The sequence below is a fragment of the Phoca vitulina genome, unplaced genomic scaffold, assembly GCF_004348235.1.
Source record: "Phoca vitulina isolate PV1807 unplaced genomic scaffold, GSC_HSeal_1.0 scaffold6, whole genome shotgun sequence".
NCBI lineage: Eukaryota > Metazoa > Chordata > Mammalia > Carnivora > Phocidae > Phoca > Phoca vitulina.
Window position 1 is genome coordinate 1,077,705 of NW_022589709.1, and position 18,424 is coordinate 1,096,128.

At 39.1% G+C, this 18,424-nt stretch overlaps 1 protein-coding gene across 5 annotated transcripts in view; it reads right to left on the minus strand.

The window, feature by feature from the left end:
* GEMIN5 (gem nuclear organelle associated protein 5) overlaps positions 1-18,424 on the minus strand; it is a 42,425-nt gene that overhangs the window by 21,415 nt on the left and 2,586 nt on the right. For 3 of the 5 annotated variants that reach the window (XM_032403586.1, XM_032403583.1, XM_032403582.1), the window contains exons 4-15: positions 15,754-15,905; positions 15,423-15,542; positions 13,912-14,044; positions 12,847-13,012; positions 11,747-11,959; positions 10,617-10,702; positions 7,882-7,964; positions 6,635-6,771; positions 4,687-4,760; positions 3,820-4,001; positions 1,883-2,022; positions 697-868 (exon numbers count right to left, since the gene is read on the minus strand). In XM_032403586.1, the coding sequence (XP_032259477.1) occupies positions 697-868; positions 1,883-2,022; positions 3,820-4,001; positions 4,687-4,760; positions 6,635-6,771; positions 7,882-7,964; positions 10,617-10,702; positions 11,747-11,959; positions 12,847-13,012; positions 13,912-14,044; positions 15,423-15,542; positions 15,754-15,905 (1,658 nt within the window). The remainder of the gene's footprint in view (positions 1-696; positions 869-1,882; positions 2,023-3,819; positions 4,002-4,686; positions 4,761-6,634; positions 6,772-7,881; positions 7,965-10,616; positions 10,703-11,746; positions 11,960-12,846; positions 13,013-13,911; positions 14,045-15,422; positions 15,543-15,753; positions 15,906-18,424) is intronic. The other 2 variants (XM_032403584.1, XM_032403585.1) reach the window with 1 other exon arrangement.

The window sequence follows — 18,424 nt, forward strand, 5'->3', positions numbered from 1 at the left end:
ATTTTATTTACTTATTAGAGAGAGAGAGAGGGAGAGAGAGGGAGAGAACAAGCAGGGGGAGCAACAGAGAGAGAAGCAGGCTCCTTGCTGAGCAGGGAGCCCAATGTGGGGCTTGATCCCAGGACCCCGGGATCATGACCTGGGCCAAAGGTAGACGCTTAATCAACTAAGCCACCCAGGCGCCCCCTGTCTAGTTTTCTAGCTGTTTATGGCAGGTGGGCAAGTTGGCAACTTAATCTTTGACTGCCAGAAATGGAATTCTCCTGTTCATTATTTTCAAGTTCAGACTGTCCCAGATTTGGTTAGTGGGAGCCCCTCTGAGCTGGCTTCTTTGTCCTCTTGATATATCTCAGTTCTTTGAGCACTTCCTTCCTTTGTGGCACCAGATGATGTTCCAGGCCCATCTCATATTTTTCCTGTCCCAACATGGAATTCGCCATTTCTCTAAGAAGCCCTGGTTGGTTTCTTTGAACAGAAAATGATATATAGAAACCAAGATCTGGGTGTTAGGTGTACTCGTTACTATTTGTATGCTGTCCTCATGGCTGCCTTCCTTCATCAGGAAGGCAGCCCATGCCATACTGTCACTGCCACCCTACATGAATGTCCTCTTTTCTTGACCTTGATCAACTCAATTACTGAGGAAGGGAGTAAGGGAATTAGGGAAGCATTTATGGGCTCCTGGTTCTGACTGACCTTGAGGAGGCCGGGAATGTTCTTGCATGGAAGTGAGCCATTTGTACACACAGAAGTCATCTGCCCCTGAGTAGATGCAGTCTGGATCCAGTGGGGACCATGCCACACAAAGAAGTCGACCTCGATGTCCTCGGAAATTGCAAAGAGGCTCTTCTCGGAGAGTATCCCACACCTAAAACCAAAAGTCACATTTCTGGTTAATCTATTGCTTTGGGGGAATATAAGTTTAAAAAGATTAAAAAAAAAATCTGTGTACTCTTATTTCCCTTTATGATTTATTATTTTCTCTTAGGAGTTCAAATTTTAGAAATGTTATTTCCTGTAGGAGGCTTATGTACTCTGGGATGTAGAGACTTTCTTATGGGGATGATTCTGAGTGAGCTTCTAATGGTACCCTATGGATTTCACTGTACTAAACCAGGATTCTATGCTTTTTGGGCTGGGGATTCTGACATCATGAAGCGAATTTTAATTCAGAGCCTACACCTGCATGTGTAGTGCATGCGTATGATTCTAATTTCTCACAGGTGATTTTTTTTGTCCCCATCTCTGAAATTATCAATTTCCTTACTGTTTCTTGAATTACTCCTGTCTCCATTTCACAGAGGGCAGCCTTCCCGGTTCCTAGCTTTGTGCAGATAGCTCAATTACAAGTCAGCACTGAGATGGACATCCATCAGAGGTTAGCTCTCCATTTCCTCATGTCTGTTCTGGTTCTCGTATCTGAAAGTCCTACCTCATAGCTCTGGCTTGGCATCTCATCTTTATTTTTTCCAACTTGAAGATTTTCGACTCACCAATTTATTATTAAAAACTGTTCATGATTTATAGCCATTGTTTCTGTTTAAAACAGGAGCAAGTACTTCTCACATCAATTTAGTCCATCATATGACAGTAAGAATGAAATGTTAAAAAACATTAGAATTTAGCTAGTTCCTATCAATACCTTCCCTTTCATCTAAGTCAAACAAAAATAAAAACAAAAACAAAACCTAAAAACCCAATCTTAGCCTGCCAGAGGCCCAGATATGTGGGATGAATTAAAATGCCTTCTAGAGCTCAGAATACCCCTTTCTATAGAAGATAATGGCCAGGGAAAGAATGTACACAGCTGGGGGGAAAAGAGGAAAGAGTTCCAGTTAGAATACATAGTGAAGAACCTACAGAATCAAGGACACAATAGTACCTGAGCTGTACCATCGTAGGAAGCAGATACCAGCCTTCCATCATGATGTGGGCTCCATGCCACACTGGTAATCTTGGCTGTGTGCCCTGACAGGGTCCGGTAGGGCTCTGTAATGGTCACTGGAGATTCAGGATTGCTCTCTAAGAGACAAGGGGAAGATGTCATTTCTACCAACAGCAACAACATAAAGACACAGTGGAGTTAAAATGTAGAGTCAAGATTTTGCTATATGCTTTCTAGACGACTTTCAGCAGGCAATATTTATTTATTGGTTAAGACTATGGGCATGTACGCAGTGCCTGACACATGGGTTTACTGCAAGAAGTGTTAGCTGTCATTCTGTCTTTCTAAAAGCCACCAAATGAAAACAGTATCTTTTGCATGTGATATCAAGAAGGATGTTATCACTTTTATGGTAGCTAAAGATATATAATCTGAACTTAATCATGAGAAAATACCAGACCAACCCAGACTGAGGGGACATCTACTGCCCATAACAGGGTAGTATTCTTCAAAGATTTAAAAAACAAACAAACAAAAAAAAGGCTTAGAGACTATTCCAGATATGAAGGACATTACTGGATCAACTGACAAAGCTAGAATATGGATGGTAGATTAATTGTATATATATTGTTAAATTAACTGAAGTTCATAATGGAATTGTGGATTGTAAAGGAATATCCTTCTTACAAGATACACAAATATTAAGGGACATGGGGGCATGATGCATGCAACACAAATGGTTTGGAAAAAATATGTACACAGGCAGGCGCGCGCGCGCGTGCGTGCACGCACGCACACACACACACACACACACACACACACAGAAACAACTGAATATGACAAAAGGCTAACAGAAATGAACGTGTGAAAGGGTGTATGAGAGTTCTCTGTATTATTCTTGCATCTTTCCTCTGAGTCTGAAATAAAGTAATATATATTTTTAAATTTTTTTTTTTAAGGTTTTATTTATTTATTTGACAGAGAGAGACAGCGAGAGAGGGAACACAAGCAGGGGGAGTGGGAGAGGGAGAAGCAGGCTTCCCGCGGAGTAGGGAGCCCAATGCGACCTGAGCCAAAGGCAGATGCTTAACACCTGAGCCACCCAGGCGCCCCTGAAATAAAGCAGTATTGATTCTGGCCATTTTTTGGTCTTTTTCTGTTATTCAGTAGATATGAAATAAAAAAAACAAACTGAGATGTTAGTGTTAAAGTAGATAAAGATCTGCATTGCTCTGGAGAATTAAGTTAATGCCCTCTGCCGAGTGGATGCTTAATTTGGAATCCCACTAGTAATAAGGACCAGGATAAGCTTTCTAACATATCATGCTCATTAGTTGCACACTGTCTACTACTTATTGTTAGGAAAGTCTGTCTCTAGTTTAATAGTTTTTCCATATGCTTTTAATGTGAAGGAACCACTGCTAGAATAAATTTTTTTTGTTGTTACAGATAAGGATTCTTAGAAAACTATGGGAAATTCTAGAGAAAATCAATTTTTTTTGTTGTTACAGATAAGGATTCTTAGAAAACTATGGGAAATTCTAGAGAAAATAAAAAATTCACTATGGCTGACAGCCCATACTTGGCAGTACTCTCTAAACAGTGTAGTGTTAGATTATAATTTCTTCATATTAGGAAAAAAGTAATCTCACTTCTTTCATATTTAAAAAAGGGGCTCGTTTAACCACCTATGCGGGGCTCCATCTCACCACCCCAAGTTCTGGCCTGAGCTGAAACCAAGAGTCTGATGCGTAACCTACTGAGCCACCCAGGCACCCGTCTTATTTTAATTAAGAAGAATATGTTACTTTTGAAAGCAGAAACAACCAGTGAGAATAACATTTTAATGCCAAGAAGCAAGTAAAAAGGTATACAACTTGGAATGCGAAGCAGCTGAACAGTTATCACCCCAGTGTGTAAGAAACCAAAGTTACCTATGACAGTCTTTAGGTTGTGCACATAAATGACCGCATTGTTGGACCCAGAGGCCATCAGATAGCTCAGCTCCGGCTGACTGCCATGCTCATGATGCCAGCTAATGGTATTCACAAGCTTGTGATGCTGCTGGATGGTGCATATCAGTTTCAGGCTGGGAACCTGAAATATTTCTATTGATCTGGAATAACAAATACACGAGAAGATAGATGATCAAATTACAATCTAACGCAAACAGGAATCTCCCTCATTCCATCATTCAACTAAAGGTGAAATGGAATAGGATAACCCTATCTATCACTGCAAAGGTCACTCTCTTACAGAGAACCAGATACAAAAGGCTGTTCTTTCAACAAGTATATTTAGCTTTAAAAAAATCCCAACAATCTCTGTAAAGTTGTGTTTATCAGGCTCTTGTGATAAATGGTGCTATGGAAAAGCTAAAAGAAGAATTCATGAACCAATGGCTAAATTAGAACTATGCTGCTATGATCAACATCAGAAAATGCACAGTGAGGTCTAAAAAGCATTTCTGCCCAGGCTTATTTTAAAAAAATGAAGAAAGATTTAGGCAATTCAGTGCAGTAAGTAGTGCAGGAGATGAGCATTTTGTGAAGCATAAAACAGCCCAAACACTGAATAGGCAAACATTCCTTTAGACTGTAAATACCTAGCTTATTTTGCATTCTCAAAGATGCAGGGAGCTCCTGGATCATTCAAGGATATCAAGGACAGATCAGAATATCATATTCAACAGGCTGCCCCAACTAACATTATAGATGGCATTAATCAGCTTTTGATCAAATGTATGTGCAATTACAAAGTTTTCTGGTTTTGTTTTGTTTTTTAAAGAAACAAACACATACCCATCTTCGTTGCCAAGAGCCATGATTTTGCCATCTGCTTTCCAGCTGATCTCTGTGTGTACAGGCAATTTGTACTAGAAAGCAAACAAACCAATCTTGACTAAAAGCATTGTTCTTCTCTCTGCATATCTTACAAATCAACGATGACAGCATGAGAAAAAAAATCCCTAGAGTTTAAAATGTTCTAATTATGCAACTTGTAAATAACCTACATAGTTAGAGTTACTACAAGAGTTACTAAAAGCAAGCATTCTAATTGTAATTTCCTTAATTGGGACAAAAGAGAGAGGCCAGTAAATACTAAATGTTTACAATGCCTAACCTTGTGAAATGAACTTCATTAAAATGATTTTGATCCCACAACAGAGAATGTAACATGTCCACTGGCTTGATAACATGGGGGTCATGTCTCCTTAACAAAAGCTTTATATACACTACCCTGGTTCTCTTCCTGTCTATTTCTGTTTCTTTTCCTTCTGGTTTTTTTTTTTTTTCTCCCAACTGTTGGTGTTTCCCCAAGGCTGTCCCTCTTGTCTTCTTATCTCTTTAGACCATCTCATATATGCCTACAGCTTCTTCAGCTACCATTCATCTGAAAGAATTCCAAATTTTTTTTTTTTTTAAGAGAGAATGAGTGAGTGCTCAAGCAGTTGGGGAAGGGCAAAGGGGAGGGAAAGAGAGAATCCCAAGCAGGCTCCACACCCAGCACAGAGCCTGACGCAGAGCTCAATCTCATCACCCCGAGATCACGACCTGAGCCAAAATCAAGAGTTGGATGCTTAACCGATGGAGCCACCCAGGTGCCCCAGGAATTCCAAATTTCTAACTCCAGCCCAAACTCCTTGTATGAAGTTTTTTTTTTTTTAAGTTTTTATTTTTAAGTAATCTCTACACCCAACATGGGGCTCAAACCCACAACCCTGAGATCAAGAGTTGCATGCTCTGGGGCGCCTGGGTGGCTCAGATGGTTAAGCGTCTGCCTTCAGCTCAGGTCATGATCCTGGAGTCCTGGGATCGAACCCTGCTCAGTAGGGAGTCTGCTTCTTCCTCTCCCTCTGCCCCTCCCCACTTGTGTTCTCTCTCTCTCGTTCACTCTCTCAAATAAAAAATAAAATCTTAAAAAAAAAAAAAAGGAGTATGCTCCATTGACTGAGTCAGCCAGGTGCCCCTCCTTGTATGAAGTTCTGATCCATATATTCAACTACCACAAAACTAAAAGCTCCTTAGGAATAGAAATTTTGTCTCTTTTATTCATTGTTGAATGTTAATGTTGAGATAATATTTAATGAAAGAATACAGTTGATAAAAATAATTCAATTTATGATTAAATGTTATTTTTGCTAGTCATTAAAAAATAATGAGCACCAATAAAATGCTCATTTGCAAGAATAAGGAATTCTCAACATTATGGTTTCACTTCAAAAGACAGTTCTGGCACAGATTGATAAAATGGTAAGGCAAAAGTGATTAAATGTGGGTATCTGGGTCAAGGATATAAGGGAACTAGGTATATTATTTTTGTGTAAATTGTGTAATTATTTCACTAAAAAATTAAAAATGAAATGGTTATTCTGTCTTGAGCAAAATACTTTGCAGCCATACTTGGCCACCGTATTACTTTTTATCAAAGTCTCACTCTGGAGGAAGTGGCTGGCCTGAAAAGGATGCTTTATATCCAAGATCTGAAAATTTATCATAAATCACTATGATAATTGAGACAAAATTTGTGTGTGTATGTATGTGTGTGTTTGGTTAAGTTCCTTGCTTTACTCAGAGATAAAGATTTCTACATTATGTGTTATGAATCACAAATTCATTGAGGCTTTTAGGAACATCTAAGGAATCTGATTAGCATAATGGATATCTCTAATAATGGCATTTATGATGAAAGATGGGAAACCAAGAAGATATAGAGATTCAGAGAAGACTTTAGACCACAAGAACCCACTTTGATTGAATTGGTGTCCCTGATGAGTTTGTTGATATCATAGGCCTCGCCACCAAGCTTCCAGGGGTTATGCTGTAAGACAATCCCTTCCCCTCCACAGCTGTATAAAGTGAGGGAAGGTCTGTCTCCTTCTCCTCCTATAAGATAAGAAAAGAAAGTTTATCAATTTTGCATTTCATCAGCTTAACTATTTGTTGCTATACTATGGGTTATTTTAAAAGAATTTTATTAATACATTGGGATAAAGTTACTGTTCTTTGCATATGAACACAGTTGTTGGGAGAAGTAAGAAAATATACTAATTCTACAGTAATATTTATAATGCAGCATATTTGCTTTAAACATTCTTCTGCCATTCAAATAGTATGGGTGCCAAAGCTGGGATCAAAAAACATGTTCGCAATGTTTATGAGACTTTACCTTTTCTTTCAGAAATGAGCACTCCACTCTGTGGGCATTTAAATATACGGAGCTGCAGGACTTCCTATGACTAACTATAAGGAGCTGTCCTCAAAGCAATGATTTGTTTAGTATTACAGCAATCCTCTTTTTGACTTTTAAGAAGCAAACAATGGTTCTTGTGGGTTTCTCTAAGGACAAGTTTTACTTTCACCACTGCTAGAACTATGCCTGGCACAAATCAAGGATCCAAGGATTCATTCAAGTAGTTGAATGAATGAAGGAATGACCTACAACTGCAATGCTGCTTGAGTTCTGATGATTTACATTATTTTCTCTATGTACTGCGATTACTTGGATATCACTTTAGGGATAATAAAGATAAGGCTGAGGAGCAAGAAGAGGTAAAGGGTCAGAGTACAGTGATGACAAAAAGAGATCATTTGAGGAATTCTAAGTTTGCTTTAACTGTAGGTGAAAACAGATGATCCTTACTCCATTAATATAGTCAAATACCATTGTAATTCTGATAAAAAGTGATAGCAGATTTTAGTGACAGCACATTAGGCTGGGCACCAGAGGCCAGCATGAGGGAACTATATGCACAATGAAAAAATTCAGCTCGAAGAGACCAAATGCTTTAGAGTTTGGGGGGTTCTTATTACGGGTGAATGTTTCTAACTTACCACCTGCTATGACTGCCCTCATGGATCCCTGGGGGGACACAGCAGTCTGCATAAGCAGTCACTGTACTAGAATATTTATGACTTTCTAGCTTGAATATCTTCCAATTAAACTGAAAGAAAGAGAATGCTCTCATGTTTGCTAGAAATGGCTCAGGTACTTACCGAGTGAAATGGGGGGTAGTGGTGGCCCCCAGGCTAAAGTGTATACAGTCTTCTTATGATATGTGCTAGAAATCTGTGGAGGTCTGGGGGGAAAGGGGATGACAAAAATTTAAACAGAAGGCACAGTGGGAAACAGACCCATCTTTTTCTAAAAGGTTCCTATCTATGTTGCTGATATTTGAGCAAAACAATTTAACAGTATCCTTCTCCAAATAGCTGATTGTGGAGAAGCCAACACTTAAATAAAGTACCATGTAATGATATCTGCCACCAAAATGATTAAGTCCCAAATGTACTTTATCCAGAAAAAAATGTTATCCCTCTCCCCCCGTCTGGCCAGTTTGGGATTTTTCCTCTCTCCCCTCCCAGTTGCCTACTTCACTTAAATGTCATATATTCTAATGTTACTGTAGTTACAAGCAGTGTAAAGGTTATCACAACTAGAGAAAAACAGAACAAGATAGAAAATGCAAACTGTTCAGCCCAGAACTAAGGTTACTGCAGAGCATCTATTATCATCATACAGATGGACCCACCTCACTTTCAAGTAAAAGACCAGAAGTCATTTCAGGTTTACCCTGTCATTAACATCACATTCTTAAACTAAGACAAGATTTTAGAGAAGTTGGAAGTTTTTGACTGAAGAAATCTTGCTCTTGAGGGTTATGTGGAAGGCTGGGGTGGTCAATGACATGTGCGATGTCAGTAAAGGGCAGTTTGGCTGTTACCTTTATCATAAACCGTGTTCTCTGTATGATGTGAGAATTCCTAGAGTCCAGAACTCACGACCAAACTAGGTGTTGACTTATTTACTTCCATGTTTCTGGCACATGCATCATTATCATTCTGGACAATAAAACCCAATTTCTTTGGGCTCAAAGAAATAGGATAAGTAGTTCTGGCTGAATACTGCCCAACAGCATGTCTACGGCAGCACCCTTCCTCCTACTACACACCTTTCCTGGGTTCGTTTGGATATTCAGCTTATAATAACCAGAAGATACTAATTTAATAGAATTAGTCAACAATTTTGTGATGACACAGAGCTATTCAAATTGAAATATGGTTTTATTTTCTTCAGTGCCTCTTTGAAATAGTGTATTATTTTTTTGAGAATTAAAAAATGGAGTTAACTAACTGCGGAACAAAAAATGCAGGTAACTAACTGCATATAGGTTTTACATATGTACTTAAAAATTGCATATAAAAAAGATTAACTCTGCAGTGTAGTAAGTAATTCTTACTTAGAAATGAATGATCTAGAATAGGGGTTGGCAAACTTATCCTGGAAAGGGCCAGCCAGTACATATTCAGGCTTTCTGAGCCACGAGGCCTCTGTCACATCTCTCGCTCTGCTCTAGCACTATGAAGCAGCTTCTGATAAGGTGGAAACAAGGGAGCGCCGCTGGGTTCCAATAAAGCCTTATCTGTGGATACCGTAATCTGAATTTTATTTAATTTTCATGCATTGAAATGGTCTTTTGGGTTTTTTTTTCCCCAGTAATTTAAAAAGGTAGAACCATTCTTTAGTAATGAGCCATGGCTCTCCAATCCCTGGTCTAGAACAGTGCTGTTCAATAAGCACTGGGCCTTGTGCACTCGAAATGTGGCTCATGAGAAACAAGGAACTTAACTTCTAATCCAATTTAATTATTTTAACTATAAATAGCCACATGGGGCTACCAAAGTGAACAGCGCAGGCCTGGAATCTAATCAAGCAGCTAGGATAGCTGTGGGTTCAGTAGATTCATAAAGCGAGCCATACGTCCGAGCCACATATGCAACTTAAAGCTTTCTTGGAGCCACATTCAAATTCAAAGAAGCAAAAGAAATAAGTGAAATTCAATTTTCATAGTATATTTTATTTAGCTCAATATACAAAAGTATTATCTTTTAAAATATCAAAATAAAATAATTATTGAGCTATTTTACATTTTTGAGGTGGGGGGAGACTGTCTTTGGAGTGTATTTACGCTTACAGCACATCCCAGTAGAGAGCTGTGGCTAAAGACTACTGGAATGGGCAATGAAGCTCTAGATACAACTTCCAGCTTGTCGGGAATATGGGGAATACTGAAATGAGTTAGAAATTGCCACAAAGAAATCACCAGGTAAGTCCAAAACGTAGAATATTCTCACCAAAAACTTATCTGGAATCTTCAAACTGAAAAGGCAATGTTATGGATAGAAGTGGGGGTGTTCTTCTAGATAAGAGAGACTAAAGAGACATAACAAAATGCAATGTGTTGAACCCTATTTGAAATGAATTTGAAAAAAAATTGCTAAGAAAAACATTTTTGGCTCAACTGAAGAAATCTGTATATGGACTGGATATTAGATCTTATTATGGAATTACTGTTAATTTTAGGTGTGCAAAGATAAGGCAAGTATGGCGAAATGTTAACAACTGGTGAGTCTAGATGGAAGGCACAGAGCCGTTCTTTGTACTAGGCTTTCAATGTTCATGGATGCCTGAAAACTTCTGTAAGAAAAGATGAAGGAAAACAAAAGCAAATGGTTTATTTTAGTGGTAACCACAGGTCAGATAGGCTGAACCACTATCACCTGAAAAAATTTTTTAAAAATAAAATTTCAAGTTGTAAGCCTCAGTCTCACAGCCAGGATCTTAAAGATGTTTCCCAGGCCAATTATGATGTATGTCCAGGTTTAGGAATCAAAATTAACTCCATCAATGACATTACGGTCAGTGGGCCAAACAATCTTCTATTTCTTACTTGTTGGAGTAGGTGTCATACAATCCCACCTTCCCGTCATCAGTCCCAAAAGCTAAGCAGCCTTCCTTGGTTGGGTGCCAGCACAGCTACAAAACATGAGGAAAGGGGCATCCCGTTAAGGGAACCGTCAGGTTATCCGTTAAGCATTCAAACGGACAACTTTCTTGCTCTTGGTATCTTCTAATTTTAAATGTAACAGATTTTCATTATTTAAAAGAAACAAGCATTAAACAAAGTAAAAGTCACTGGTAATCCCACCATCCAAAACACCCCATTGCCAATTTTGTATCTTTCCAGATATTTTTTCGTGAATAAAGTTAAATATATACAGTTGAAAAAAACAAAAATAGGTTCAAACATTTAAATGATGTGCATGATACACTGTTGAGTGGGGATACATAACAGTTTAGAAAATAGGATTCTATTAATAAAATTTGCCAACTGTGGTTCTCTGCATTATAGAAGTGGGAGAATACAGTGGAGGGTTGGAATATTTTTTGCGTTCTACACTTCTGTACGGTTTGGTTTTCTTTTTTTCTCTTTATATTGTTATTATTTTATTTTTTATTTTAAAGATTTATTTATTTGAGAGACAGAGAGAATCTCAAGCCGACTCCACACTGAGTGCTGAGTCCCCGTGTGGGGCTCGATCTCACAACCCTGAGATCCCAACCTGAGCTAAAAAAACCAAGAGTCGGATGCTTAACCAACTATGCACCACCCAGGCAGTCCCTGTTATTATTTTTTTATTGAAGTATAGTTGACGTACAATGTTATATTAGTTTCAGGTGTACAACATAGTGATTTGGCCAATTCTGTATGGTTTTCCTTTTAAAACCAAACATTTACTGATTTTAGACTAGAGAAAAACAAAAAACATATACATATTGTTGTGTAATCTGCATTTCATGTTTTCTAATTTTCATTTTTCATGAATCATCAACACCTTTCCACATCAAAGAAAGAGCCACATTATCATTTTTAACAGTCTGATACCATTCAATATGTGTTTATATTATAACTTAAATGAATCTTCTATGAATGCACATCCAGGTCATTTTTAATTTCTTACTACAAGAATTACTTATTTGGAAAAAAGTTCAGAGCAAGCTCAAATAAATCATCCTTACCGCTGTAACCTTGGACTTGACACCCTGCCAAAAATTTTTCACATCATAGTTGTTCTTGATGGAGAGTGTATTCCATACGCGGATCATGCCATCCCCAACGCCTATGGCCAAACAGCCCATGTCCACAGGAGAGAAAGCCAGGCTATAGGCAAACCCACCGAGGGAAGGCAGGGTCCAGCAGCACTCAAGGGTGGCCATGTCCCAACATTTTACCTGAAAGATCAAGGGTTAGGGTCTAAAAATAAAAAAAGATCTGAGAAACTGGAAAAAGAATGAACATCTCAAGTAGGATGGACTCAAAGAATGGGTAAGAATAATGTAATTTAACTATTCCTGTAGGTACTGGAAAAAGTGTCTCTTAGAAAAAAAAAAAGTAATAAATTATAGAGCTCAAAGGGATCTTAGAATACATTTATTCCCAGCGATGTCAATTGAATTCAGGGTCATACAGTGAATAAACCAGACCCAGGCCTCCCATTTCCCAGAGTCCACTGGCGTTTCTCCTTTATTACAGCATTGGTAATCTCCTCATTTGGCAAACCCTAACTAATAATGAAGATGGCCTGAGGACCCTGGAAAATGACAGGAGCTCTCTCAAAAAGCAAAATATCTTATATCCAGGGGAAGGAGAGTGCTACATATTTAATCTTCACTTGTTTAACAGAGGAGCTTGGGAGAAAACAGTATATCAAATAAGCCTAGCTTAACTGCAAAACAATAGTCATAGACTCTTAAATAAAGCCAATTCTCTCTTGGAGATTTCACCAAGAGCAGATGTTTCTCTACCTAAACTATAGACAAGGATATTTTAAAGCCAAAGCATGATTATCTCACACATCCTTCCCTGGACACATCTACAATTCTTTAACATATCTGCTTTAACAAAAAGGCATCTTGGTGGTTCCTCACCTTTCCTCAAACTCTGCTGTTGACATAGTTAGTGCTGATCAGTAACAGTTAACTCTGAGATTGGTCTGGGCTTGGCTCAGGGGTCAAAGGTGGGGCCTGAGAACTGATGGATGGTTTGAAAAGCCCTCTAATCCCATCCAAGTCATAAATCCGCGCTCTACAATGCTAAATGCAAAATAAGCAGTTCTTACATCTCTATCCATTGATGTGGAGAGCAGCAGCTGTTTGTCATCCTCAGTTTGTAAAGGACATAAATTAAATACAATTCTTGAATGATTCTGCCCTTCTGATGAGGCACTAAAAAGGGTATATTTCCGTCTCCAAGACTGAGTGAGATCCCACAGCAACAGCTCGCCTCTGTGAAGGAAAAACAAGCATGAGTTCTCTTTCACAAGCAATCTGAAACAAGTGGATTTGGGGACAGAGAGTAGGGGCCCTCCGCTGCAAAATAATTTTGCTAACTGTTCTTTTAAGGAGAAGAAACTGCATATTCTGAAATATGCACAAAATAGCTCAGAAAGAACACACACAAAAACAAGGAGTCACTGCCCCTGGGGAAGGGAATCTGGTTGCTTGAGAAGACAGAGTAAGTACTTCACTATGTTCCTGCATTCTTTCTGAATGACATGAATGTACTGCACTACCTTTGGAACAGATTTTCCTAACAGCTTTAACTGTAAAATGCCACCATAATTTGCATAGCCCCAAAGCTTTACGACATACCCTCTCTCTCTCTTTTTTGGGACAGTGTGGGGGAGTAGGGCCATGATCAACATTTTGGGGGGGGGAGGATTTTTATATGCTTTAACTGTCATTTCATTTAAAAGCAGGGCCCTTGTCTGCACTTAGAAGCCAGGACTCAATACATTTTGTTCAGTGAATGGCTATAATTGCCCTAAGAGACAGGAAATTCTGTAAGCTCCCTCTTTTACATATGAAGTAATTAAAGCTCAGAGTAAAGGGTCATGCTCATGAACACACAGAACATAAGAGACTGATTCTGAAATGTAGTTCTGCCCGACTTTAGAGTCCACGCTCTGAACCACCAGGCTATACTTACTGGTTTTCTCAGTACTATTATTAGATAGCATAGGAATTTGTCTCATGGTTTTTCTATTACAAATGGCCCACGATGATATAAGCCTTAACCATTGCTTTTTCCATCTTGTGTGTCTGGGAAGAGAAGCCTAGGAATTCCTCAAGCTAGAGTGGAAAACAAAATATGTCAGAGAGAGCATGACCAAAAAAAGACTTACCCAAAACAGCTGGATACCAGCTGTGTTGGTTGATCCTTGGGCCAATGGAGTGTCAACCAAAGGCGTTCTTTAACAGTTGGGTCTATACCCCCTCCTCTTCTCTTCAGAAAGGGTAATTTCAAAATCATCACCCCTGCAGATTAAAAGGAGGTCAGTGGGTGCTCAAGACAGTGAAACTACACATGTGAAGTCCCCAGCAGTTCACAACAGTTTGTGGTTTAAAAGTCCGTTAGTTTGGTTACTTATAATTCAGACCTCATTTGTTCATGGAAATGTTATTATACAGAGTTTTAATACGAGTCTAACTAATTTAGGTGAAACAAGCTTTTACAGGCTGTTCTGGCAACCTAAGCACATTAAGAATATTGTCTGTCTGGGAAAATGAGGTTTCAACTGAACTGTGGACCCAGGTGGTAACACAACTCCAGATTCTCCAAAGTTGGCAGGACAGGATTCCTTCTTCTAGTTGGCAAGAAAGCCAACAAAAGGGACAAATATGGCAGTCAACATGAGAAGTCCCTCCACCCCTGACATGCTACTCACCAGTGGTCCTTCATCCCTACTATGTATATGGAACTCACTGGTGGAGCCTCTAAAAATATTTATGCTAGGGCCCAACTCCTAGAGGTTCTGATTCAGTAGATTTGAGGTGGGGTCCAGGCACCCACATTTTCCAGAAACTCTCCTGGTGATTTTGCTGCATGACTAGGACTGAAAACCATTGTACTAGACATCCATAAGCTTAGAGGTTACCCTTCTGGAGGGTGTTGTTGGCCTAATGTTGTCCCCACTTGGGAGGATCAGCCATAGTATGTCCAAAAGCAGCTCACAATTCTTTAAAAAATTCTGTTTTCCAGAATAACACTATTAGTTACCAGTGACTAAGCTATAACTACGTGCCAGCACTGTGCTGTTTGCTTCCTATGCATTAATACACTTGGATGAAGATGATGAAGCTTTTACGGTTTTTAAATAAAGTGGAGAAAGAAGACTGCTGTAAAGAGAAAGGCTCGAATTTTACTATAAAGGCCATGTGCACTCTGCCTGGAGTTCCTCTCAATTTGTAAATTGAAGGTGAAAGTTCTGTTCAAAGAGAGAAGCTTGGGAAAACTGAAGGACTGAGGGTCCCTGTAGTTTGGATAAACTGAGCTTTAACACTTAAACATGTGCTTCTACACTGGGTATATGTTATTTATCCTGCATTTGTGCATTAAAACCTCTAGCTCTTTTCCATTTCTCTGATCCACGCCTTGCTAAATTTCAATATTCCTATCCTTATAACAAACATCTTGCCTTCTTTGACAAACAGTGTCCCTTCTAAGAATGCATCAGAAACCCTCATCTCCAAAACTGAAATCAGACTGGGGGGAGCAACTTTCTGGATAGAAAAGTAAAGAACTGCCTTCTGGCAGATGACACACTCTTAGGATAACAAGATACAATAAAAAGTTTCTACTTCTACCAATCACTACAGTTTGTATCACAAAAGAAACATCAAATATCAATCTTACCTCGGCCTCTAGAGCAGCTCCAGATTCGAATGGTCTGATCTTTGCTTCCAGTGGCTAAGTAGCAGCCTTTTGTTACTGCAGTTTGTGCTATAACTTTACCGTTGGGAATTTCAAGTTCTTCTAGGGTAAAGATGGTCATTTTGTTTTTAATTTATACGATACATGAACTTGTCAAAGAAAAACTAGTTTGCAAGGTTTCTGAAACTTAGCTATTATGTTTATAGATCTGATCTGTAAAACCTAAAGTTTTAAATGTAATTCAAATGATACAGTTTTACCCACATTGTTCTTTAGGTCTGAGGAGTACTCAACCCTCTTAAATCATCTTTACCTGAATTTTCCTCTTGATTGATGGATAAACAGTCTTCACCAAGCAGGGGACACCAGGCTATGGAGTGGATTTCATCATCGTGGCCTCGAAGCCTGTGAACAACTTCTCCTTTCTTACTGATGTCAATTATAACCACTATGCCATCCTTGTAGCTAAAAAACAAGAGTTAGAAATACTGAAAAATGAAGACAGAACAGTAAACATTTTGGATTAGGAGTTATCACTGTGCACTTCTAAAAGGTAAGTGTATTTGGGATGAGGGAGAAGGGAAGAAAGCAAGAAATAATCTTTTGTCCTTTTTCCAAAATGTTCATTTTCTGTTTCCCGGTGGTTCTGACACATTGGTCCCCCTGCCCCCCAATCAAACTCTTGGCACTAAGTAAAAATGTATACATTACCTGGCATAAGCTCACAGAATGTTTGAAGGGAACTTCTGGAAGAACGGTTATTTGTGGGGCCCAGGGCCCAGCAATCCCTCTGATTAGAGATGAATTTGTCCTAACATACTTACACCTCCCCACCTTTTTAAAAGTGATCCTATTTTTCTAACTGTGAACAAAAGCTGCAGTACTGTAGCTTCTAGATCTGGATATTCCAAGGCTACTATTTTTTTTTAATTCAGAGGACACTGAGAAATTCTAATAGCTTTTTAAACAAAAAAGATGAAGTACTTCATACACATAAAGAAGTCCACCAACCTGCTTAAGGGAAAAAAAACCCAATTACCGATATGGTTGAAGTCCTTTTACATCCCACCCCAATCAAACCTCTCTCCCTCTCTTCCCCAGAGGTAAACTGCTATTCGTGAATTTTCTGTTCCATCATTCCTAGCCTTTCTTTGTCTACATTCCCAAAGATGATGGAAAATGATTCTGTATGTATATGTATTTTTTGAAGATCTTATTTATTTATTTGACAGAGAGAGACACAGCAAGAGAGGGAACACAAGCAGGAGGAATGGGAGAGGGAGAAGCAGGCTTCCCGCGGAGCAGGGAGCCCGATGCGGGGCTCGATCCCAGGACCCTGTGATCATGACCTGAGCCGAAGGCAGACGCTTAACCGACTGAGCCACCCAGGCGCCCCTGTTTCTGTATATTTTAAAACTTCATATAAATGGCATCCTGCGGTCTGTTTTTCTGTAGCTTGTTATTTTCGCTTATTGTTAGTGAGTCATCCATGCTGATACATGTAACTCTGGTTCCTGGTCAGTCACTTATACTACTGGATAGCGCTCCATTGTGTGAATATGGCACAAGTCTATTCTGTTTCTCTTCTGGAGGGCTTCCGTTTTTGGTTATTACAAACAAAACCAAACGAAAATGCCATTAATAATCTTATACACACTTAAGACAATTTCAGATTTGATGCATAGTAGTGGAACTGCCAAATGTAAGATGTGTACATCTTCGCTTTCCCAAGTGGCTATACCTATTTACATTTCCTATGTACTAGATAGTTCTATAGGGAAAAAACACCATTACAGCTCTATTTATTTTTCTCCTTTTATTAAAAACATTTTTCCCCCATTACAGCTTTATTTAAAAAAAAAAAAAATGAAATCAAGTATCAATCTTTGCAGACGTGGACTTCGAAAACCATCAATTTTTGCAACCTAATAGTCAAGTGATCAAGCTGTTCTGCAATTTTAATCAGCCCTTCAGGGAATGATCACCATTTTGAAGATCCTCTAAAAACAAATCGTTCTGATTCAATCCCGTGTCTGAATGTGCAGTTCCTTCTACCTGAAAGATTTCTTCTTTTCTTGTGAATTCTTGCTCGTCTTTCAAAGTCAGTTTGATTCAACCTTCTCTCACCCCTGCCTACCAACCATTCTCTTCCCTCTCTAGTGCTCCCACTTCACCCAGCAGACCTCCGATCCACAGACTCCCTCAGTTTTCAGTATTACACACCCACAACTGTCTTCCTATCCTTTCCCTCATGCCGCAGATTTCACCATCCATCATCCTAATCACTCCTTTAAAAACACCCTTAGCTCCTTTGTCCCATCTCTCTCAGAGGTATTTACTCCACAAAACCCCAAACTTTGTTGAATCCAACCATACCCTTTCTCAATCAGTTTGAATAGTTTACTTTGAATTCATGACTTTGATTCATAGCTTGGCACTCAACAGGCACCACTGGACCTACAATGTCCCTCAGTAAGCTCATTTTCCTATTCTCTCAGATGACTATTTTTACATCTTCCTGCATGCTCCCAGCCCCACTTTGAGCTTGACTCTACCTTTCTGATTTATGCCTCATGGAGAAAATCAGAAGCCATCAGAATGAAACACCCTCCTCTTCCAACCAGATCAACAAACCTACCTGCACCTGTTTCCATATTCTCACTTGTCCTTTCTACTTGTGATCTGGATCCAGTCCCCTCTTGACTTCTCAATATCACTGCTGTATTTATCACCATTTATCTGTGCAACCGGCTCTTCCTCTTCCATCAATATAAAAACATGCCCTTATTATCTTCCATTTAATATTCCCTTGGCTCCCACATACCTCTCCTCTGGCTTCATGTCTATGCACATTTGTACAACAAACAAAAGTCTCCATGTGTATCTTGACTACTGTACCCCCAGCTTCTTGAATCCACTCCAGCCAGACTTTCTCCTCCAACGTTCTAGAGCTTATGTCAATTCTTCAAACTAGAGTGAAAAGA